The 24,528-nt window shown below is 41.1% G+C and overlaps 1 protein-coding gene across 1 annotated transcript in view; it reads right to left on the bottom strand.

Moving 5' to 3' along the window:
• Positions 1 to 24,528, bottom strand: part of LOC109913631 — a 136,211-nt gene that overhangs the window by 74,679 nt on the left and 37,004 nt on the right. Inside the window, exons 3-4 of the mRNA XM_048603504.1 lie at positions 22,949 to 23,060; positions 4,339 to 6,818 (exon numbers count right to left, since the gene is read on the bottom strand). Coding sequence (XP_048459461.1) covers positions 4,339 to 6,818; positions 22,949 to 23,060 — 2,592 coding nt within the window. The remainder of the gene's footprint in view (positions 1 to 4,338; positions 6,819 to 22,948; positions 23,061 to 24,528) is intronic.

Below are 24,528 nucleotides of genomic sequence, written 5' to 3'. Positions count from 1 at the left end.
TGAGATTGTGAATACAATTGATGAACCAGATGGAGAATCTGGTCTGGATCTATGATGTGAAGATACCATCAAAGTAATTTTATTTTCATATGACAATACCTGAGGATAACATTTTCTGATTGCAAAACTATCACAATACATTTAAGAGAATGAAAAGTTGTCAGTACAGCACTATAGATCCAGGAAAGAAAGGGGAATTTAGATAGAAACTATATCTATTAGGTTGGTGCCAGACAGGGAGAAGCAGATAGTTGGTGAAGTAATTATTCATTACAGACATGTGAAAAATAGAACACAGCAATCTTAGTTCTCAATTTTAGCCAAATAGGTTCAACATGTTATTGTTCACTGTCTCATCCTCGTGGTTTAATGGTGTATCAGTCTCATTGTTAAGAAGATAGGATCATTTGTACAACAAGTATAATAGAGAAGGCAAGCAGAAATAATGGTTAAAGATATCAGCCATATTTAAAAATCCAGCAGAGTGATGCATAAAAGTAATGGAAGTGATAAGGCAATGGGCATAATGGATTATCTTCAGATTGCTTAATCAATTCTCACATTCTGAAACAAAAAAGGAGATATTATGCTTGTTCTAGGTCCAGACAAGAATCATTTAAGTTTAGATAGACCAATAAAATAAAGCTAATTATACTTGCAAAATGGCTAAGGCAGAAGGGGATACATCAGACACGTTCATCGAAAAATGGCAAGGGGAAACTTCTTAAAGTCACTAAATAAAGTGAACATAAAACAAACTTGGTTTGTTTAGAATTTATAGAATAGAACTAGGGTTATTCAGTCCCTCTGGTTTGTGCTAATAGCAATTCTCTGCATAAGCCTTATATTATAATAAAATTGATGTATTTGTGAACTCCTGTCTTTATTTTCCCTTTATCTACTTAATTAATTTCGTCTTGAAAGCAATCTCATGTCCCAAAAAAAGTACCCGTGGTTCCCCCTTTGAAGTACAACTGGATTTTTTTTTTCTGATAAATTACCTTTTGTATTTATTAGTAAACATGTTCAGTTACAAATCACTTTTCAATAGTTAATAGGAATATATAGACATAGAACATAGAACAGTACAGCACAGTACAAGCCCTTCGGCCCACGATGTTTTGCCGACCTATCATCCAATAAGATCAATCCACCCTGCATACCCTACATTTTAATATCCTCCATGTGCCTATCCAAGAGCAGCTTAAAAGTCTCTAAAGTATCTGACTCCACTACCACTGCCCGCAGCGCATTTCATACGCCCACCACTCTCTGTGTAAAGAACCTACCTCTGACATCTTCCCTATGCCTTCCTCCAATCACCTTAAAATTATGCCCCCTCGTATTAGTCATTTCCGCCCTGGGAAAACGTCTCTGACTATCCACTCTATCTATGCCTCTCATCATCTTGTAATATTTTTGATATTCGCAAGAAAGAATGGTGTGCAATGATAAATAAAACAAATTGTGCGTATTCAAAAGCAAGGTATTCAAAATTCAATTCATAAAGAGTGGCATAAATGCAATTTTTCACCTTGCCTTCCAGACATCTCCTGTTATCTGTTGGTACTGGGCATGGTTGTGATCCAGTCATGGAGTCAAAGAGATGTACAGCATGGGCCAGGTATTCTACATTAATTTAGTCACATTTGCCAGCATTTGGCCCATGACCTTCTAAATCCTTCCTATTCACATAATCATTCAGATGTCTATTAAATGCTGTAATTGTCCCAGCCTCCATCACCTCCTCTGGCAACTTATTTCATACATGTACCACTCTCTGCATGAAAATGTTGCCCCTTAAAACCTTTTAAATTTTTCCCCTCTCAACTTACACCCATATCCTCTAGTTTTGGACTCCGTTACGCTGGGGAAAAGACTTTAGCTATTCACTCTATCCATGCCCTTTATGATTTTATAGGCTTCAATAAAGGTACCCCTCAGCCTCCAACGCTCCATGGTGAGTAACCCAGCCTATTCATCCTTTCCCTGTAGCTCACACCCTCCAACATCCTTGTAAATCTTTTCTGGACCCTTCCAAGTTTCACAATATCTTTCCTATATCAGGGAAACCAGAACTGAACACAATATTCCAAAAGTGGCCTAACCAATGTCCTGTACAGCGGCAACATGACCTCTGACTCGTATAATCAATACACTGACCAACAAAGGCACCATAACAAACAGCTCCTTCACTACTTTGTCCACTTACGACTCCACTTTCAAGGAACTATGAGCCAGTACTCCAAGATCCCTTTGTTCAACAACACTCTCTAGGACCTTACCATTAATTGTATAAGTTGTGTTCAGATTTGCCCTACCAAACTGCACTTTTATCTATATTAAACTCGATGTGCCACTCCTCAACCCATTTGGCCACCTGAGCAGTTTCCACTGTACTTTGAGATCACCTTCTTCGCTTTCAAATACACCACCAATTTCGGTGTCATATTCAAAATTACTAACCATACTTCCTATATTCACATCCAAATCATTCATATAAATGTCAAAAATCCGTGGACTCAGCACCAATCCTTGCAGCACATCACTGGTCACAGGCCTCCACAATCACACTTTCGCTCCTATCTTGACACCAATTTTGTATCAAAATGGTTAGTTCTCGCTGTATTTCATGTGATCTAACCTTGCAAACCAGTCTATCAGGTGGAACCTTGTTGAAAACCTACTGAAGTCCACATAGACAATGTCCACTGCTCTGCCTTCATCGACCTTCTTTTTCACTTCTTCAAAACACTCAATCAAGTTAATGAGATACAATGCCCCACGCACAAAGACATGCTGATTCTCCGTAATCAGTATTTTTCAAATACATGTAAATCCAGTCCCTCAGAATCCCCTCCAACAATTTACCCACCACTGACTTCAGTTTCACGGCTATATAGTTCCATGATTCTTCCTTACCACTTTTATTAAATAATAGCACCACGTTAGCCAACCTCCAGTCTTCCATAACCTCTTCCATGGCTATTGGTGATACAAATACCTTGGCAAGGGGTCCAGCAATCATTTCCCTTGTTTCCCACCAATTTCGAGGTTACATCTGATCTGGTCCCAGGGATTTATCCACATCTGTGCATTTTAAGACGCATAGTCCAGCATCTCCTTTTCTGTAATATGGACATGTTTCAAGATATCGCTATTTGTTTCCCCAAGCTCTCTGGTTTCCACATCCTTCTCCACAGGAAACACTGATGTGAGATACTCATTTAGTATCTCACCTATTTCCTGCGAGTTCATACTTAGGCAGGCTTGCTGATTTTAAAGGGTTCTATTCTCTCCCTAGTTACTCTTTTGTTCTTGATGTAATTGTAGAATCCCTTTGGGTTCTCCTTAACCTTATCTGTCAAAGCTATTTCATGCCCCCTTTTTGCCCTCCTGATTTCCCCTTGAGTATAGTCCCACTCCTCATACTATTCTAGAGATTCCCTCCATCCCTGCTGTACGTTAGCAATTCTGTTTTAAAGAGGAGCTCTCATTTTATTCTCTGTCTCTCCACCACTTAACTTTACCACATCCATCCCTTCCACCTCCCCACCCCGAACCATCGCCAACACAACACAATCCAATGCTTTAAGCATCATTCAGTTAGCACTTCGACATAACTATATGATCATGTAAAGACAAAATACTGTGCATGCTATAAATGTGAAACAAACACAGAGAATGCTGGAAAAGTTCAGCAGGTCTGACAGCATCAGTGGAACAAAGTTAACGTTTCGAGACCAGTATGACTCCTCTCCACGGCTGTTCTGAAGAATCATAACAGACTCCAAACTTTAAATCTGCCTCTCCCCGCACAAACGCTGCCAAACCAGTTGACTTTCTCCGTCTTTCTCTGTGTTTGTTTATGCAATTATGTGAATTAGAATAATAGAACTAAATCCTTGCTGGACAATGGTGTAAAATAAAAAAAAAACTACTACCCGCAAGTAAACGGTATCCCTTGACAGAACTTGTATCACAATTTTGTGCATGCTATATAAGACTGATATCATTTTGTTTTCCCTGATATCCAGATAAACAATGTTTAATTAACATTAATGACTGTTTAACCTATTCAAGATTGGTGAATTGAGTCTTGCATGAAGCAGAGTAATAAAGAACCTAAGAGCAAGCCCAGGTCATTAGAACTTTCATAGCTGTTCCACCGTTCAATAAGATTATGACTGATTTGAGTGTAGTCTTAATTCCACGTCCTAATCTGCCCCAAGCCTGCTCCCTGTACTCCATAAATGCCCCTCCTCCATTCCCCCATCCTACACACGAATACACCTTGGCCAAGGAATTATGGACCCTGCAAAGGTTTGCACATCTCACCTGGTGAGTTTGAATGGTTTCCTTCACAGTAGAAAAGGGCTCCTTTGCAGTGTGATCTATTAGCAAAGAGCCATCTTTCACAGTGATCGTTGATTCCAGCGGAGCATGTAACTTTAACAGCGTGAAGTCCTTCGCGACTGAATTTGAAGTCGGACACCCGCCATATCGAACTGTTTGAGGGAAGGGTGCTCTTTCGTGCACATCCTGGTAATTAATTGGAATTGGAATATCCGCACTGGCCTTTTGAACGCCTCGCAGTGATTCTCTTCGCACAGCACAGAACAGTATCTGCGAGGAACAACAGTCGCCATGATCTTCATGTGCGCCTTTGTGAACTTTAATGGCGAGGATTACAATAGCCACAAGAAAGACAAAGGAGATTATCCCAAAAGAAATTATCAAGTACACTCTGGCACCATGTGCCCAAAATTCAGAGTTCCTCAGCGCAACGACATCAGATGCACTTGCATGATCAGTTTCCAGCAATGACAAGTTGATACTGATTGTTGAAGAAAGTGAAGGTTTTCCGTTATCTCTGACCAGGATCACGATTTTCTGTTTCAGTGAATCTTTTGTGTCAAAGCGGCGGATAGTCCATACTTCTCCTGATTCGGAAGCCACGGTAAACAAACTTTCATCAGTAGGCTGGCCAAGCTGATAAAATAGATGGGCGTTCTGTCCTGAATCAGCGTCTGTAGCTGTCACTTTAATCACAAGATAACCCGGATCAGCAGATCTGGGCATGGTCTCCTCTGCTGCTGAGCCTTGATTTGCCAGTGGTGATAGGATCACGGGGGCGTTATCATTCTGATCGACTATGATCACGTTTACAGTTACGTTGCTGGAGAGCGGTGGGGACCCGTTATCCATTACTTGCGCAGAAAGCCGAAGATCGTGAAGTTGCTCGTAATCGAATTTTTGTTGCGCAAACATCACTCCGCTGTTTGAATCAACAAAGACGAATGCGGACACAGGCACACCATGAACTGAACTATCCAGGATGGAATACGAGAGTCGGCCATTTTCATTACTGTCTGGATCAACTGCCGATAGAAATCCGATTGACGCGCCCATAGCATTATTTTCCGTCACATACATTGTAAAAGAAGGCTGCGTAAAGCGTGGTACATTATCATTTACATCCAATATTTGCACGGGGATGGTCTTTTTAGTCGAAAGCGGGGGGTTGCCTGTGTCCGTGCATGTAATTGTAGTGTTATACTCAGGCACCTTTTCACGATCTATGACACCATCAGTAACCACTGTGTAATAGTTACTCAAAGAGCTGTCAAGTTTAAAGGGAACATCCTTGGAAACATGGCAATAAACCTCCTGTCTTTGTTTGGAGTCTCTGTCCGTTACTTTCAAAATGGCTACTAATGTCCCTCTAGGGGCGTCCTCTGGAATCGGGGCATGCACAGAATTTATCATAATTTTGGGAGCATTATCATTAACATCAGTAACTTTTACTAGGACCTTGCAATACGATGGTATTCCTGCAGCGCCTCTGTCCTTTGCTTGCACTGTCATCTCGTAATTCTCCATCTCCTCGAAATCAATCATTTCATTTACTCTGATCTCTCCTTTCTCAGGATTAATGCTGAACAGTTTACGTATTTTATCACCAGTGTCATCGCTGAAAGAATATACTATTTCACCATTTATTCCCTCGTCTAAATCTATAGCATTAACCTTTGCAATTAAAGAGCCCTTCTTTGCGTTTTCAGGAATAACAACTTGATACACATTCTCATCGAAAACCGGTGCATTGTCATTGATATCAGAAACGCTTATCATAACCTGCGTACTTCCTGATTTGCTTGGGGATCCTCCATCGATTGCGGTTAATGTTAACCGATGAGTCGCTTGCTGCTCTCTATCTAAGGCTTTTTGGAGGATGAGCTCTGGAGTAATTATTTGATCGCTATTGTTTTGTAGTTCTAAAGCAAAGAAATCATTTTGGCTTAGTCGGTAAGTGTGGACGCTGTTGCTTGAAGAATCAGGGTCGTGCGCTTTTTGAAGTGGAAAGCGGGCTCCGGGCGAAGCAACCTCTGGTATTTCAAAACGGATCTCGCCTTTCTGGAACGCGGGTGGATTGTCGTTTATGTCGATAATCTCAACGTCAATATGATATAAATTAAATGGTTTCTCAGTCACAGCTTCCAAAGTCAACACACATGCGAATATCGGTTCACAGAGCTGTTCCCGGTCTATTTTCTCTTCGACGAACAAAAGTCCGTTTTCAAAATTTACATCCAGATACTGCTTGTGCTTTTCCGTTACAATCCGAAACTTCCGAACGGAGAGCTGCCGTACATCTAGACCGAGGTCTTTTGCAATATTCCCAACAATAGTACCTTTCTGCAATTCTTCGGGAATCGAATAGCGAATGGTCCCGTAAACTGAGTATACAGATTGGCCGAATATCAAATAAAGAGACTGCACATAAAATGACCAGAATGTTAAACGAGCCATTCGTCCTCAAAGACCAGGACAGCTACCGCGGCCAAATACTCCAATAAATTGTACTGCAGTTATCATACCTTAGCTTATATTTACAACACTATATCAAAAGGTGCCTTCTTCGCTTCTTTCCAATTTCCAGTTGTTTGGCGAGAAACAAGCATCATTTGCATGAAGCTCCTGTAGAGAATAAGATGCTGTCTCAGATGTCAACGAGAAACAGAAAACAAAGAGTGTGCCGCTTATTCTCCGATGTTGCGTGGTGTTTCGTGTTGTGAGCGTGGGGCTGGATCTCCAGCCACATTACTACCACCGTATTGGTACACAGCGACACAACGAGTATCGACCAATTATAACACCAACTCCTCTTAAAGCAGTTTTGAACCAAATCACATTGTACAACCTTAAATGTGATTGTATTTTCATACCATTTAGCTATTTAGGCTATTAATGGTTTGGGCTAAAGTTTGAATATAACATAGTACTGATTGTAACTGCAGACACGTTGATTTTTTTTTAAATATACCTAAATACATTATTTATGGTTTTTTGCAATGACCAAATTTTATGTCGGTCAAAATAGTGTAAGATATTCATTGAAACCATGACAGTTCGTTTATCCTTATATAGTCACAATAATTTACGTATTGTGAAAGCATTTTTAGTGCGCTGTTAACAATGTTAAAGTCGCCACGTCCTACCAGACCATAGCGTTGCTCTCTCGTCAAAGAGAGATAACTCGTGGTTGTTTAACCTAAGGGTTAGCTCAGGCAAGGGGAGAAGTTGAGAAGGAAACTCTTCAAGGTAAACTCAGGTGGTATGAGAATTGAAACCCATGGCTTTAGTGTTACTCTACATTGTAAACCAGCCATAATGCCCTGTTACAGAGATTTTGCTTTTATTATTCATTTTTGTGCGATGTTGACAAGGCTGGTGGGCCAGCATTTTTTGCCCGTACATAGTTGCCCATGAGAAGGTGGTGGTGATTTGTCTTCTTGAAAACTGCAGTCCACCGGCTGGGGGTTGACCCACAATGCCATTAGGGAGGGAATTCCAGGATTTTGATCAGCGACAGTCACGGAACGGGGATATATTTCCAAGTCACATGGTGAGTAGCTTGGAAGCAAACATGAATGTGGTTGTGTTCCCATGTATCTGCTGCCTTGTCCTTCCAAATGGAAGTGGTCGTGGGTTTGGTAGAAATTGTCTGAGTACCTTTGGTGAAATTCTGGAGTGCGTCTTGTAGGTAGTGCACACTGCCGCTACAGGGATTATGATGTGGAGGTGCCGGTGTTGGACTGGGGTGAAACAAAGTCAAAAATCACACGACATCAGGTTACAGACCTTCAGGAACAAAAACAAAGTTGCTGGAAAAGCTCAACAGAAGCCATAAACCAACAGGTTTATTTGAAGCCACATACTTTTGAAGCACAGCCTTTTCATCATGTGCAGTGAGAGGAGACGCAAATATGGAGAGTTTTTGGGCAGAGAGATGAAGGGCAGACAGATCAAAGGGTCATACAACTGGTGTGAGTGGAGTGACAAACCTAAAATGGTTGACTGGCTGCCTCCTGTTAAATATTTAAACATTCATACATTCCTGCTTTCTAGAAATTGCAGAAGCAGGATATGGAGAACTCTCTTAGAAAGGAGATGTAGTTTTCAATTGATTAAGATGCAAATTCCAGAATGTGTTTCAAGTCACAGCCCCGAGATAATTAAAGGTTTCACCAGAGCGTGCCTGACTTTCCAAACTTCAAACAGGCAGCACAGTAGGAAAATACAAAAGGTGACATCTCACGTCAGACACTGAATTGTAGGTTAGAGGCCTTGTTCAGAATCTGTCTCAGAGTTTTAACCTGGAATCAGGCTGGTTTTATTCCGAAAGCAGGGGCTTATAACATGACACACCGACTGATTGTGAGTATAAATCATGTGTGTCTTGACCAAAACAGAATGTATCAGCAAATGAATCAACATCTTGGATGAAATGATTCACCTCATAGGTTTGTGTGTATGTGTGCGTGCACTCAGAAAGCTTGTGATTTCAGATAAACCTGTTGGGCTACAGTGCGTTGGTAGTGGCGAGAGTGGATGCTTGTGGATGTAGTACCAATCAAGTGTGCTGCTTTGTCCTGGATAGTTTCAAGTTTCTTGAGTTTTTTTTTGAGTTGCATCCATCCCAGCAAGTGGGGAAAAATCCATCATACTCCTAATTTGCGTTTTGTTGATTTTGGACAACAAGCTTTAGAGTGGGACAGGCGTTGTGGTTAACAGCCTCTTATAGCCTCTGCGTTTGTGTGGTGAATCCAGTCGAATTTCTCGTCAATGGTTACCCCTTGGATATTGACAGTGGGGGATTCAGTGATGGTAACACCATTGAATGTCAAGTGGTGGTGATTAGATTGTCTTTTATTGGTGATGGTCGCAACTTGGCATTTGTGTGGCATAAATGTTATTTGCCACTTTTCAGCCTGGGTATTGTCAAAATTTTGTTGCATTTGAAAATAGATTGCTTCAGTATCTGAAGAATCGTGAATGGTGCTGAACATTGTGCAATCATCGGTGAATATCCCACTTCTGACATTATGCTGGAGGGAGGGCACTGATGAAGCAGCTGAAGACGGTTGGGCCCAGGGCAGTATCCTGAGGAACACCTGCAGAGATGTCCTGGAGCTGAGATGACTGACCTCCAAAAACCACGACCATCTTCCTATGTGCCACATTTGACACCAGCGAGAAGAGACTTTTCCCCCAATACCATTGATTCCAATATTGCTAGGGCTCCTTGATGCCACACTGGGTTGAATGCAGTTTTGACGTCAAGAGCTATCACTCTCGTCTCATCTCTTTAATTCAGCTGATTTGTCCATGTTTGAAGAAAGGCTGTAATGAGGTGCTGATTGGTCCTAATAGAACCCAGATTGGGTGTCACTGTGCAGGTTATTGCTGAGCTGCTTGATAGCACTGCCTTGCCACCTTCCACCCTTTTACTGATGATCAAGAATAGACTGATGGGGTGGCAATTAGCCAGGTTGGATTTGACCTGCTTGTTACACATATAGGACACACGTAGGGAATTTTCTACATTGTCAGATAGATGTCAGAGTTGTAAGTGAACTGGAACAGCTTGGCTCGGGGAGTGGCAACTACTGAAGCATAAACTTTCATTACTATTTTTGGAATCTTGTTAAGGTCCATCACCTTTGCAGTGTCCAGTGTCTTCAACCATTTCTTAATATCATGTGGATTGAATTGAATTGACTGAAGGCTGGTATTTGTCATGCTGGGGACCACTGGATAAGATTGAGATGGAGCATCCACTTTGTACGTCTGGCTAAAAATTGCTGTGGATGCTTCAGCCTTACCTTTTGCACTGATGGGCTGGACTCTTCCATCATTGAGAATGGGGTTATTTGTGGAGCCTCCTTCCCCTCCAGTAAGTTATTAATATCCACCACCATTCTTGATGGGATGTGGCAGGACTGCAGAGCTTAGATCTGATCCTTTGATTGTAGGATTGTTTAGCTCTGACTGTCAATTTCTGCTTATGCTGTTTGGCATGCAAGTGGCCTTTGATAGCTTCACCAGTTTGTCACCTCATTTTCAGGTGTACCTGGTGCTGCTCCTGGCATGCACTCCTGCACTGTCTATTAAATCAGGATTGATCCCCTGGTTTGATGGGATGTACCGGGCCATGAGGTTACAGTATGAGATGGAGCACAATTCTGCTGCTGTTGATGTTCCACAACGCCTGATGGATGCCCACACTTGAGTTGCTATATCTGTTCAAAGTCTGTCCCATTCAGCACAGAGATAATGCCACACGTACGATGGAGGTCATTCTCAAAGTGAAAGCGGAACTTCATGTTCACAAGGACTATAAGATATTGTTGTAGACAGATGCATCTGCAGCTGGCAGATTAGTAAGAATGAAGTCAAACATGTTTTTCCGTCTTGTTGGTTCCCTCACCACCTGCTGCAGATCCAATCTAGCAGCTATGTCTGTTAGAAAAAGACCAGGTCAATAGGTAGTACTGCTGCTGAGCCATTCTTTTTGTTGGACATTGAAATCCCCAACCCAGAGTACATTCTGTGCTCTTGCTATCCTCAGCAGTTCTTCCAAGTGTTGTTGAAGGAAATGTTCCATCCACACTAGATCAGGTGAGGATGGCAGATTTCCTTCCTTGAATAACATTAGCTGAGTTTCTGGATTAATAGTCCAGCACTAGACCATCGACTCCCCTATGATTGTAATGTTAACATCCCGATGGGCAATATCCGTAAGATGCAAATGCGCAAACATAACTAGAATTCTCAACACATAAGGACTCTACCCCCTCAGCTCTCTGTGACAAAGAGATCCAAAGTCTTAAAATCTTCTGACAGAAGAAATTCCTTCTCATCTCAGTCTTAAATTGGCATGAATTATTCTGAGTCTAGGCTCTTCAGCCCGAGACTGTCCCATGAAGGGAAACGCTCTCTCAGCATTCACCCTGTCAAATCCCTCAAGGATGTTGCATGTTTCAGTGAGATCACCTCTCCTTCCTCAAAAATTACGAAGAATAGAGTCCCAACAATGTTTAGCAACCCATAAAGAACTCCTGCCACACCAGTGATTATCATCATGAACATTCTTTGAATGGCCTCCCGTGAAATGATATATTTTCTTCAATGGGGAAGAGAAACTGTTCACAGTACTCCAGATGTGGTCTCACAAGCAGCTTGAACAGTTTCAGTAATACTTCCTTACACCTGTACTCCAATCACGTCAAAACAAATGTTAACACTTCATTAGCCTTCCTGATTACCTGCTGATCATGTGTGCTAGCATTTTGCATTTCGTGCACAAGTGCCCTCAAATCTCCTTGTGTTGCAGATCTCTGTAGCTTTTTACACCTCTCCATTTAAACAATGCTCACTTCTTTTGTTCTCCCTTCCACAAAGAACCACTTCACATTTTCCCACATTGTTGTCCATTTGCCAAGTCTTTCCTAATTTACTTTTAACTCATCAATATCTCTCCGCAACCTGGTTGTATCCATCTTGAAATCCGTCTTTCCACCTATTTTGTACACTCTGAAATGTTGCCTACAATACATTTGTTTCCATAAATATGTAAAATATGTATTTTAAAATATGTATTGTAAGCAGTTTGATCTCCTCACCATGGAACCGAAAATAAAATCATTTAATCTCACTCTCTGTTTCCTGCCGATCAGCTAATTCTCTATCCATACTAATATAATACCTAATATTAGTATATCCATACTAATACAATCCAGCAGCATGGGTTCGTATGTTATGACTTAACCTTTTCTGGAGTGCCTTATGGAAGTCCAATTGCAACCCATCTACTGTTTCTTTTTTTTTCTATCCACTATGGTTGGGACTTACTCTAAAAACTTTAATAAATTAGTCTGACATGATTTCCCTTTCATGATGCCATGCTGACTCTGTTTGTTTAAATTATAATTTTGCAAATATTCTAATATTACTGCCTTAATAACTGACTCCAATAATTTTCCAACAACAGATGGTAGACCAATTCGCCTACAGTCACCTGCTTTTTACCTCCCTCCTTTTTTTGAACAGGTGTATCAGATTGGCAGTCCTCCAAACCTTTCCAGAATCCAAGGATGTTTGGGAACTTAGAACCAAGGCATCCATTATCTCTGTAGCTACATTTTTTTTTTAGGATCCTAGGATGCTTGCCATTAGGACCAGGGGATTTATCTCTCCTAAATCTCAGTGGCTTGTCTAATACTATTTCTTTAGTGACGGTGACAGTACATAGAATCATAGAATCATAAAGTTGTACAGCATGGAAACTGACCTTTCTGTCCAACTTGACCATGTCAACCAGATATCATAAATCAATCTAATCGTATTTGCCAGCATTTGGCCCAAATCCCTCTAAACCCTTTCTATTCATACACCCATTCACATGCAGTTTAAATATTGTAATTGTACCAGCTTCCACCACTTCCACTGGCAGCTCTTTCCATACACACACCTCCCACTGCATGAAAAAGTTGCTCCTTAGGTCCCTGTTAAACCTTTCCCTCTCACCTTTAACCTATGTCCTCTAGCTTTAGACTCCCTCATGCCAGGGAAACGACCTTTCCTATCCATGCCCCCTCATGATTTTATAAACTTCTACAGGGTCACCCCTCAGCCTCCGACACACCAGGGAAAATAGTTCTAGTCTCTTCAGCCTCTCCCTATAACTCAAACCCTCCAACCTTGGCAATAGCTTTGTAAATAATTTCTGAACCCTTTCAAGTTTCACAACATCCTTTCTGTAGCAGGGAGACTGGAACTGAAAGCAGTATTCCAAAAGTGATCTAACTCATGCCCTGTACAGCTGCAGCATGAACTCCCTACTCCTGCACACAATGCACAGACCAATAAAGACAAGCATACCAAACGCCTTCTTCACTATCCTGTCTAGGTGGGTCTCCACTTCCAAGGAACTATGAACCTGCACTCCAAGGCCTCTGTTCAGCAACACTCCCAGCACATTATCATTAAGTGTATAAGTTAATTCCTCCTTTTTTTAGTATTACTGTATGTTCAAAGCATCTTCCACTGTAAAGACTGGTGCAAAGTATTTTTTAGACTTCTCTACCATTTCCTTGTTCCTCACAACCGTATCCCCAGATTCATTTTCTAACGGATCTATGTTCAACTCAAACTCTCTCTTCCTTTTCATACATTTTCAGAAGCTTTTACTGTCAGTTTTTATATTCCCTGCTCGTTTGCCCTCATCATTTATATTTTCTTTTTGTCTTCATTTTTGTTTTCAGTTCGCCTTGATGGATTCCTAATTTATTCCAGATTTTGGGGCTTACACTGACCACTGCCTCCTTGATTGCTGAGATTTTACAGTCTGGCCTGTATTTTGCTTGTTTATCCTTCTTCCTTCCTTAAATAACAGTACCACTTTGGCTGCACTTCAATCCTCTGGCATCTGTCCTTTGACCAGAAATAAATTTAATATTGTTGCCAGCATCTCTTCTACTTCCTTCCTTGCTTCACTCAACAAAAACTAAGCCATTTCCTCCTCCTTCCACTCATGATCAGAGGTTCGATATTATATTCATGAACTGAAGTATCTAAATTGTTATTTTCTCATGCCAGTACATTACGTATCTATATTCCATCAAATTCAAGATACACATCCTTCTCATATTGAGTAGTGAAGTGGTTGATGTCCAATGAGAAATGACTTGGATGGATACGGTTCCAAGCAGATAAGGACGAAATATAAAATACACTGGTCAGATATTTTCTTGGCTATTTTAAGTATAAAAACTGCTCTGTAGGACTGTAAGACAACTGTTGAACAATAATTGAGAAAAAAAGAACTTGCTAACTGGATACAATCCTCGGTCAACTATCACAGGTGTCACCATTCTGTACGTGCAAATACAGGTCCTTGGAATGGAGGCATGAGAGGGCATGGGCGACAAAAAGTGTACACATCTACAAGGAAATGGAGGACATGGAATGAAGAAGCTCAAAGGTATAATTGTCTCAAACTTGGAATGTTAAAAGATAGTGGTTTGTGTCCTAATATGGAGTAATAGTATATAAGATAAGCACGATAAATTTGTACTAAAGGTATGTTCGCCACAGAGAAACGTTGGTTTGTGAAGGCAGTAATGTAAAGGACATTCGGGCATGACAGGTCTGCACAATAGAATCGCCAGATAGCGCTTTGGATAATAAAGTAGACTATGTCGCGTGAAATTCGATTGGAACAGTCACCGCAGCAGGTAATTTGTTTTCTATTCATTCATCATTTCGATACAGTGATAAGGAAAACGATGCTGTGGAAGAATTTCACATTAGGAACCGGCCAACGAATTCTAGCCGATCGAAAGTTTAAGCTTTGCAGACATGTCAGCACATGTGACGCGTGTCTAAGTCCCAGTGTGCAAGAGAAGATTATCTTAAGTCCAGATATCTCTGTGCTTGGTACCGAAGTATCCGAGACGAAGGTAAGCATGACCATCTAGGGCCCTGATTTTGAGGATCAGCGAGAAAGCGAGCAAGTTGGCCCCAGAAACACATATTCCGCCCTGTGTCCAGTTGCATGCTAATGATACTGAATCCCGTTGAAATTTAGAAAATATGGGAGGCAAAGAATCATCATTGTGTGGGTGTGTGATCTTCGACAGCTTACACACTGATGGCGAACGTGCATAAGCATGATGATCTTCACCGTCCCTTAGTACATTGTGGGTTTTTGTGAATCTCCGCGAGCATCTGTTCTCAAGGCCGACGGGGGTTCAGGGTAAAGGAACTTATATTGATCCCACAACTGAGCGTTCTGACCTGCAAATCTGGGCATTTTCTCCTCGACTATGTTTACCGCTATTTGATGAGGGCGCAGCGGGATCTATCAGTCTGGTCGAGAAACATCTCATTGATTATTGCCGAAGGGAAAGGAATGACTATTCTTTAATCGGTTAAGATTTTTTTTTTATATGCTTCAAAGGAAAATAGCGCTGCGCAAGCATGAAACCACTGCTGAATTCATCAAGTGAAAGTGAGTGAAGGTGTCAAACTGGCACAAGTTAAGGGAGCAAATCGCAAAGCCGTTGACAGAAATGTCCATGCCTCTCTGAACACTGGAGTAGTCCCAGGGAACTAGAGGATTGCAAATGTGAGACGGTTGTTTCAGAAAGGAACAAGGGATAACCCAGGAAACTACAGACCTGTCAGCCTGCCATCAGTAGTGAAAAAACTGATGGAGGACATAATACGGGAAAATGTAAATATACATTTAGACTAAAATAAATTTATACTAGACAGTCGACATGGGTTTGTTAAAAGCAGGTAATTTCTGGCAAAGTAATTTGAGTTATTTGACGAGGTGATACAGGCAGTGGATGAGAACAGTGTTGTCCATGTTGTACAATTGGACTTTGAGCAAGCATTTGATACAGTGCTGCGTGGCAGGTTGGTTAGCAAATTAGAAATATTTGGGACTGATGGGTCCTTGTCAGCATGGATTAGAAGTTGGCTAAAAGATGGGAAACAGAGGGTAGGTATAGATGGGCATTTCTCAGATTGGAGGTGTGTTCAAAGTGGTGTTCCCCAGGGATCGAAGTTGGGACACTTGCTTTTTCTGATTTATGTAATCGATTTAGAGATGGGTGTTGAGGGGAAAATCTCTGAATTTGCAGAAGATATTAAGCTAGGGAGAATAGTGAATTGTGAGGGTGATGCTGAACAGCTTCAGAGGGACATTGACAAGTTGGCAAAATGAGTCGACACATGGCAGATGAATTTAAATGCGGAGAAATGTGCGGCAGTGCGTTTTGGTAGAAGAAACATGGACAGACAATACAGGCTCAATGGTACAACTTTGAGGGGACTACAGGAGCAGACGGACCTCAGAGTTCACGTACAAGATTCTCTGAAGGTGGACAGGTAAGTTGACACTGTTGTTAGAAAGGCACAGAGGATGCTTGGGTTTATAAATAGAGGCATTGTGTATAAAAGCAAGGAAGTGATGCTACAATTCCACAAGTCATTGGTCAGGCCACATTTAGAATATTTTGTTCCGTTCTGGCATCTTTTTTAGAAAGGATGTTAAAGTCCTATAAAGAGTTCAAAGGAGATTGACTAGAAAGATACCAGGAATGGAGATTTTTAGATACAAGAAAAGGTTAGATAAATTGGGCTTGTTTTCCTTGGAGCAAAGCAAAATATGAGGCAATCTTATTGATATATTCAAAATTATGAACAAATTCGAAAGGGTAAAGAAAGATATTCTATTTTCAAGAGTTAGTATGTCAGTAACTAGGGGTCACAACTTCAAGATTTTCAGCAAGAGAGCTGGAATGAGATGAGGAGAAACTTCTTTACTCAGAGAGTTGTCAGGATTTGGAATGCACTGCCTGGGAGAGTGGTGCAGGCAGATTCCCTCGAAGGTTTCAAAAGAGAGATGGGTATATATTTGAAAAGGATGAAGATAGAGGGCTACAGAGGTAGGGCTGGAGAGTGGATTAGCTTGGTAGCTCTTTCAGTAGCCAGTACAGACACAATGGATCGAATGGCCTCCTTCTGTACTGTAAAATTCTTTCATTCAATGATTCTATGATGGCGCAATGACATTTCAGTCGGTATTTTAATCGTGCACTGATTTTAAAAAAAACTGATGGCAGGATTTGAACCAAGGTCCCCAGAACATTACCTAAGTTTCTGGAATAAAATTCTAGCGATAATATCACTAGACCATTGCTTTCCCTGCAATCATTTATCACTTTTCATAGTCAATGACCTGACCAATGAAGGCAAGCATGGCGTATGCCATCTTTACCATATTTTCCATTTGTTTTGCCATTTCCCGGGAGCTATGAACCTGCACCCAAATATCCCTCTCTGTATCAATACTTCTAAGGGTCCTGTCATGTACTTAATACTTTTACATTACTTTTACACCCTTACATTTGACCTCCCACATCACACGTGCCCTTATTAAACTTCAAATGCCATTTCTATGCCCAAATCTCCAACTGATCTATATCCTGCTGTATCTCTTGACAACCTTATTCCATAAGCTATTGGAGCAAAATTGGACCATTCAGCTCGTCGAGTTTGCCCTGCCATTCAGTCATGGCTGATATGTTTTCAACCCTATTCTTCTGCCTTCTCTCAATAACCCTTGGTCCCTTCATCAATCTTAAAGGCACTCAATGACTTGGTTTACATGGACTTCCACAGCAATGAATTTCACCTATTCACCACCATCTGGTTGAAAAAAATTCCTCATCATTTCTGTTCTAAAGGGTCGTCCTTTCCCTCTGAGGTTGTGCCCTATGGTCTGCATACCTCCGATGAATGGAAGCATCTTCTCCAAATCCATTCTATCGATGCCTCTCAGTACTTCTAAGTTTCTGTAAGGATGACGTACCCCTCCTTTCAAACTCAATCGATCACACCCTCAGAATCCTAAACTGTTTGTCATCTGACAAGCCTTTCGTCCCTGGGATCATTCTTCTAAGCCTCCTCTGGACCCCCTCCAACGAAAGCACATTCTTCCTTAGATATCTGACCCAAAATTGCTCACAACATTCCAGACACTGTCTGACCTGAACCTTGCACAGCCTGAGCAGTCCATTTCTGCTCTTGTATTCCACCATTCTTGAAATGAATGGTAACATTGCATTTGCCTTCCTAACCACAACTGAACCTCTATATCAACTTTAACAGAATCCTGAACTGGGATTCCCAAGTCCCTTGGTGCTTCAAATTTCCAAAGCTTCCACTGTATAGAAAATAGTCTATGCCTCTATTCTTCCTACCAATGTGCATGGACTCACACCTTGCCACATTATGTTCCATCTGCCAATTCTTGGCACACTCTCACCGCTGGTCCAAGACATTCAGCAGACTCCCCACTTCTCCAACGCTACCTGTCCCTCGACCTATCTGTGTGGCTTCTGCAAACTTAGCAATGGTGCCCTCAGTTCCTTCATCCAGATCATTAATGTATAACAGGAATACTCATGGTCCCAACACTGACTGGAACTACACTAGTCACAAGCTTCCACCCTGAAAAAAACCCCTTTAACTCCCACTCTCTGCTTTCTACCAGTGGTCTAATTCTCTACCCATGGCAGTACCTTGTCGCTAATGCCACGGGCTCTTATCTTATTTATTGGCCTCTTGTGCAGCACTTTTTCAAAAACCATCTGGAAATCAAAGGAGATCAAATCCACTGGCTCTCCTTTGTCTAATTTGCTCATTACAGTCCTCAGTATCCAGAACTTAATCAATTTTCATGTCATCTGCAAACATACGAATCAGGCCACCTAAATATTCATCCGTATGTTTTACACAAATTGCAAGCAACAGAGGTCCTAGCATTGATAGGTGCGGAACACCAATGGTCACAGACTTCCAATTAGAGAGACACCCCTCAAAAACTAACCTCTGTCTTTCATGACCAAGTTAACTTTGTAAATATACCAACTCACCATGGATCCCACACGACTTAATCTTCTGGACCATTCTACCATGAGGGAACTTGTCAACTGCTTTAGTAAAGCCCATGTATACAAATCCACTGCCCTAGCCTCATCAAATATCTTTGTCACGTCCTCGAAAAACTCAATCAAATTTGTGAGACAAGGCCACCCTGCACAAAGCCATGCTGACTATTCCTAATAATTCTGTTCTTTTCCAAATGCAAGTGAATTCTGTCCTTAGGAAACTGATCTAATAATTACTCTACAACTGATGTAAGGCTCACCGGCTTATGATTTTCTTGATAATCCCTGTAGCCCTTCTTAAACTAATGAACAACAATGAATACTCTCCAGTGTTCTGTCGCCCTGCCTTTGGTGAAAGAGAATACAAAGATCTCTGTCAAAGCTCCAGAAATCTCCTGCTTTTCCTCCCTCAGTATTTTGGAAGAGATCACACCAGGCTCTGGGGACTTATTTATCTTAAAGTTTTTCAAGATGCCCAACACTTCCTCTTCTTAATACCGACAGGCTGTGGAATTTCAACATATCTATGCTTAATCTTGCTTTCATCCACGTCCTTCTCCTTGGTGAATACCAAGGTGAAGTACTTGTTTGGGGCCTCACCCATTTTCTGTGGCTCCATGCATAAATTCCCTCCTTTCTTCTAGAGTGGACTTACCCTGTCCCTAGCTCCCCTATTGTTCCTTATTTACCTATAATATGCTTTGGGATTTTCCTTAAATCTACTTGCCAAGGAGTGTCAAGGTCCTTTTTAGCCCTCTCAATACCTTGTTGAATTTCGTTCCTGTTTCCTTTATATTTTTCAAAGGGTGCTGTCTGATTTCAGCTTTCTAAACCTTGCATATGCGTCCTGTTTTCTTTTTGACTGAATTTTCAATATCTCTTGTCACCTGGCGTTCCATAATCTTGCCATCCTTGCCTTTTTCTCCCCATAGGAACATGCTGGTCATCAATTCTCATTAACTGGCCTTTGAAAGACTCCCACATATCAGCTGTGAATTTACGCTAAAACAGCTGAGTCCAATCTAACTTCTCCAGTTCCTTCCCAATACTGTTATAATTAGCCTTCGCCCCAATTTAGCACTTACACTCGAGGATCAGACATATCCTTATCCATAACTATCTTAAAATTTATGCAAGTATGATCACTGTTCCCATAATGCACTTGCACTGAAATCTCGATCAACTGGTCAGGCTATTCCAGATACAAGGTCTATTGTAACCTCTTCCCCAGTTGGACTATCTACATCTTGTTTCAAGAAACCCTCCTAGATGTTCCTAACAAACTCTGCCATGTCTAAGCACTAGGGAGTCCTCGTCACAATGGGGAAAGTTAAGGTCCCCCACTACAATAATCCTTTTGCTTTTAAATTTTGCCACGATCTTCTTACATAGCTGTTCCTCTGTCCCCACGCTGGCTTTTGGAAGGTCTATAATATAACCCCACCATAGTGATTACACTTTTCTTATTCCTTAATTGTATTCATATGGACTCACTGGATGACCCCTCCAACATGCCCTCATTCAGTGCAATTGTAACATTCTCCTTAATTTGTAGTGTAACTTCCCCACATCTTTTGCATCTTTGCATTTCCTGCTTGCATCGTCTAGGTCCCGAAAATTTGAGTTACCAGTCCTGCCCTTGTGTCAACCAAGTTCTGTAATAGATATAAAATCATAGTTCCATGCACCAGTCCCGGCTCTATGCTCATCTACCTTACCTGAATACTCTTTGCATAGAAATAAATATACCTCAGATCGCCAGTGCCGTCATGTTCATTAATGTGACCCTGCTAGACACGGACAGGAAAGAAACATTGGGTATAATGTGTGATCGAAAAGACTGGAAATGACATTCAATTGCCCCATTCCCAAGGCTGCACTGAGATGACACATTTGGTTTGTCAGGGCACTGTCTTCTTATCTTAATTCTTCATCACTTCAATTTGCTTGTTAGGATTCATAGGCTGGCTGGCAGAAACTTATAGGAGGGTTCTGATTTCATCATTAAATGTTACAGCTTATAACGATTGATGAAGGGAAATGGTTTGACTATCTTCTGGGTTCAGTTTTGTTTTTGCTGCAAGCCAAAAACAATTCCTTCCCTTCTGACCTGAACATTCACAGCACGTTTTCATATTCCTGGGAGCTAATCACATTGTTTACTCTTATGGCACGGTGAAGGCCTTTGACATTAATAAGTGTTCACCGTTTCACAGACCAATCAGGTATGTGTTACCAGACAAACAACCATCTGTACACATCCTCCTGCCTCTAGCTTATGTTTAATTACGTTTGCTCTAATGCTTGCGCAAGCACTGGTGCAAGCAAGACTTTAAATGAGTGTCATGTTGCTTTTGTTTTAATAACAGGTGCAGAAATCCATCAATTATCTTCAGCCTTTAGAACGGCTTTCCCCCAATTTTATCCCACTATCAAAAATACGGAAATAAACAGATACAGTTTTTACAAAAAAGCTTATAGTTGATGCTAACCAAAAAATATGGCTTCATGCTCACGACCATCTTCCAGCAAGGCATCAATGGTATAACACTTCCCTTGCATAGAAGATCTTTCCTTAAGGTTCTGATCAGAGTCGAGTCCATTATTAACTAAATTAGCTTCTCCACGAGTTTTTCGTCAGAGAAACTACAATCATATCCTACCCTGCAGAGGTGAACATGGTCCTCATCTGTGTTTGACCTATTGCCCATACTTCTGTCCCCACCCCTTCCCCTTCTACTCAGAATAACGGCAGGTTTCCATTTGTTCTCACTCTCCAAGCCACCACTATCTGTATTGGAGACAACTTTTTCCCATTGTCGCTTTCTCAAGCAGGATAATGTCAACACTCACATCTTCCCCTCCCATCCGCAAGCAACATTCCGCAGGGACCACTCCATCTGCAGCATCGTGTTCCACTCCTCCTTCAGACTTAACATTTCATCAGTCACCTGCTACCCTTTCTTGTCTCCTTCCCATGCAATTATAAAAGGTGCAACAAATGCCAGTTCTCAATATTCCAGGCCTCAAAATCAACTTTCAGATTTAACAGTGGTTTATTTGTATTTCTCCCAATGGAGTTGACTATATTGCCTGTGCACAATGCGGTATTGTTTATTTTGTAAAACAAAATCTGGGTGACTGCTTTATGGGTTATCTCCACTTAGTCTCTAACAATGACCTCAACTTTCCAGATGCTTAACATTTCAATAAACCATCTTATTCTCATGCTTACATTTCCGTCTTTGGCCTGTTAGTGTTCCAAAGAAGTTTAGCACAAGCATTTTTTTTTTTCTGTTTTGGCACTTTAGAGTCTTTAGGCCGCACTATACTTTCCAATAAAGTCAGACCATGAAATCCGTTCTCCATTTTGACAAGCCCGGATCTGGTGTCTTGTTTTTGTTATGTTGGTTTTGCTCTCGGCAGAGTAGATTGATTCTTTCCTTGCCACACCTAGCATTTACGCCTACATTTTCATCCCTCCTTTAACACGATTAGTATACTTCCGATGTCTTTTGCTCTGGGGTCCCCACCATCTGCTCCACACGTTCATCTACCCCTCTGTCAACAGCATAAAACATCACAATACCCCAGCTCCTTTCAGATCTAAAGAACAGTGGTATTGGACTCGAAATGTTAACTCTTTCTCTCTCTCTCTCTCTCTCTCTCCCAGATACAACCAGCCCTGCAGAGCTTCTCCGGAATTCTCGGTTATTGTGCCAGATGTCCAACGTCTCAGTTTTTTTTTGCTTTTACTCTCCATATCTGCCCTGAATCAATGTTTTCATCCACAGAAACGTCACGTAATATTTATTTTGCAAAGCATCTCTTTACTCATAGCAAGTCTTATATCCAGAGACCCTCTTGTCTGATTCATTTATGGTCTGATCTGTGAAATAAAGTTGCATGTCGTATAAATAGCTGCAATTGAGTGGAAATATAAGCTGTTGTTAAATCTACAATCAATGTTCGTTTTGATTTTTTTGTTGAATGTCAATGGCTTTATTTTAATTTTACTGAATACAGGGTTTGTTTATTCATGTTTTTTTTTACTTGGTATGATGTTTTGCCCTTTTATTTTCCTTCTTTTGCATCTGTTTTCGTCTGCACTTTTACGACCTCTCTGAAAGTGTTACCCTGTGTAGGTCGGTGCCTTAAAATGTTGAAGCTATAATTACAGGTTTCAGCCACTAGATGGAGATCAAAACGTACAGCGAGTGATGATGTCACACCAGTTTTGGCGCCGAGCTGTAAAAAACAAAATGGCAAACAGAACCGACCACTTCACAGACCGAAGTTTCTTTAGGCTAGAAAGTAACATTTTAGTGTTTAGCACAGCATTTTGTTTCGGCCTCGAGGTTCTATAGGTACACGAACATCTTCCTTTGACTTCCAACGTTAGTAGTAACGATATAGTAAGCCTTTTTAACTACAGATTTTACTCATAAACCTACGAGGAGTCATTTTAAATTTAACTTTTACGGCAGTAAGCATACTAGAACTCCGTTTAGTTTATTGCTTCTTTCAAGAAAAAAGAGATGAAGAGATACTAGCTTGATAAGTCTTGAACTTTATGTCGAAATAAAGTAACGGTTCCTAACAGCAATTCAAATTGGAGTCGATACAGTGTGGAGCTCGAGAAACACAGCAGGTCAGGCAGCATCAGTGGAATAGGAGAGTCAACGTTTCAGGCATAGACCCTTCATCAGGACATTCAAGTTCAAGTTGGAGTTTGGTGCTCATGAAAACGGAATGTTAAGACCATAAGAAGTAGGAACAGGAGTAGGCTGTCCTGCACCTCAAGTCTGCTTTGCCATTCAGTAGGATCACAGATGATCCAACCGTCCTCACGTCCACTCTCCTGCCCTTTCCTTGTACTGTTGATTCCCCGACTGATCTCAGCCTTACATATACAAAAGGACTGTGTCCCCACAGCTCTCTGTGGCAAGGAGTTCCGAAGGCTCATCTCATCTCAGCCTTAAATTGTCGACACTGTAATCTGAGACTATGGTCTTTAATTCTAGACTCTACCATGAGGAGAAACATCCTCTTAGCATTTGTCCTGTCAAGCCAAGAAGAATCTTAAATATTTCGATGAGATAATCTCTCGTTCTTCTACGCTCAAATGAGTGCAATTATAACCTGTTCAGCCTTTGCTCATAAGACAATCCCTCTATACCAAGGAGCATCCATGTGAACAATCTCTGAACTTCCTCTAATAAAATGATAAAGTTCCTGAAATAAGGGGACAAATATTGTCATTGCTGTTGGTCACCGTTTGCTTTATGGTCCAGGACTGTCCATGCTTCAGTGAGCATTCTTTTATAACTATTTACTAGTCTTACTACTGCACTGCCACCATTATAGGACATGATAGCTGACGGTTGTCAATTATCTTGATGTGATGCTTATGTTATCCAATGTAACAGACTGTTATGATCCCAACTGCAATCTGGCTTGGTGGAGCATACTTTGATTTGTTTTTATTAATGATCTTTCAATGAAACACGTGCACACAATGCTGCATGTTTACTTTCAACAATAAAACAGAAGTTTATAACAAAAAGGAAATTAGGATAATGCAGAATGAAACAAAGTGTTTACATAGAACACGATTCAAAAGATTTCAGTGAAGTACAAATCCACATATCTCAACACCACTACTTTAGAGTAATAAAATCGCAGGGGGATTTCATTTTTCTACCAGATCAATAGA

The sequence above is a fragment of the Rhincodon typus genome, chromosome 12 (assembly GCF_021869965.1).
Source record: "Rhincodon typus isolate 14 chromosome 12, sRhiTyp1.1, whole genome shotgun sequence".
In the NCBI taxonomy this organism is placed as follows: domain Eukaryota; kingdom Metazoa; phylum Chordata; class Chondrichthyes; order Orectolobiformes; family Rhincodontidae; genus Rhincodon; species Rhincodon typus.
Note: the sequence above shows the minus strand (reverse complement) of the source record. Positions and strands in the feature narration are given on the sequence as shown.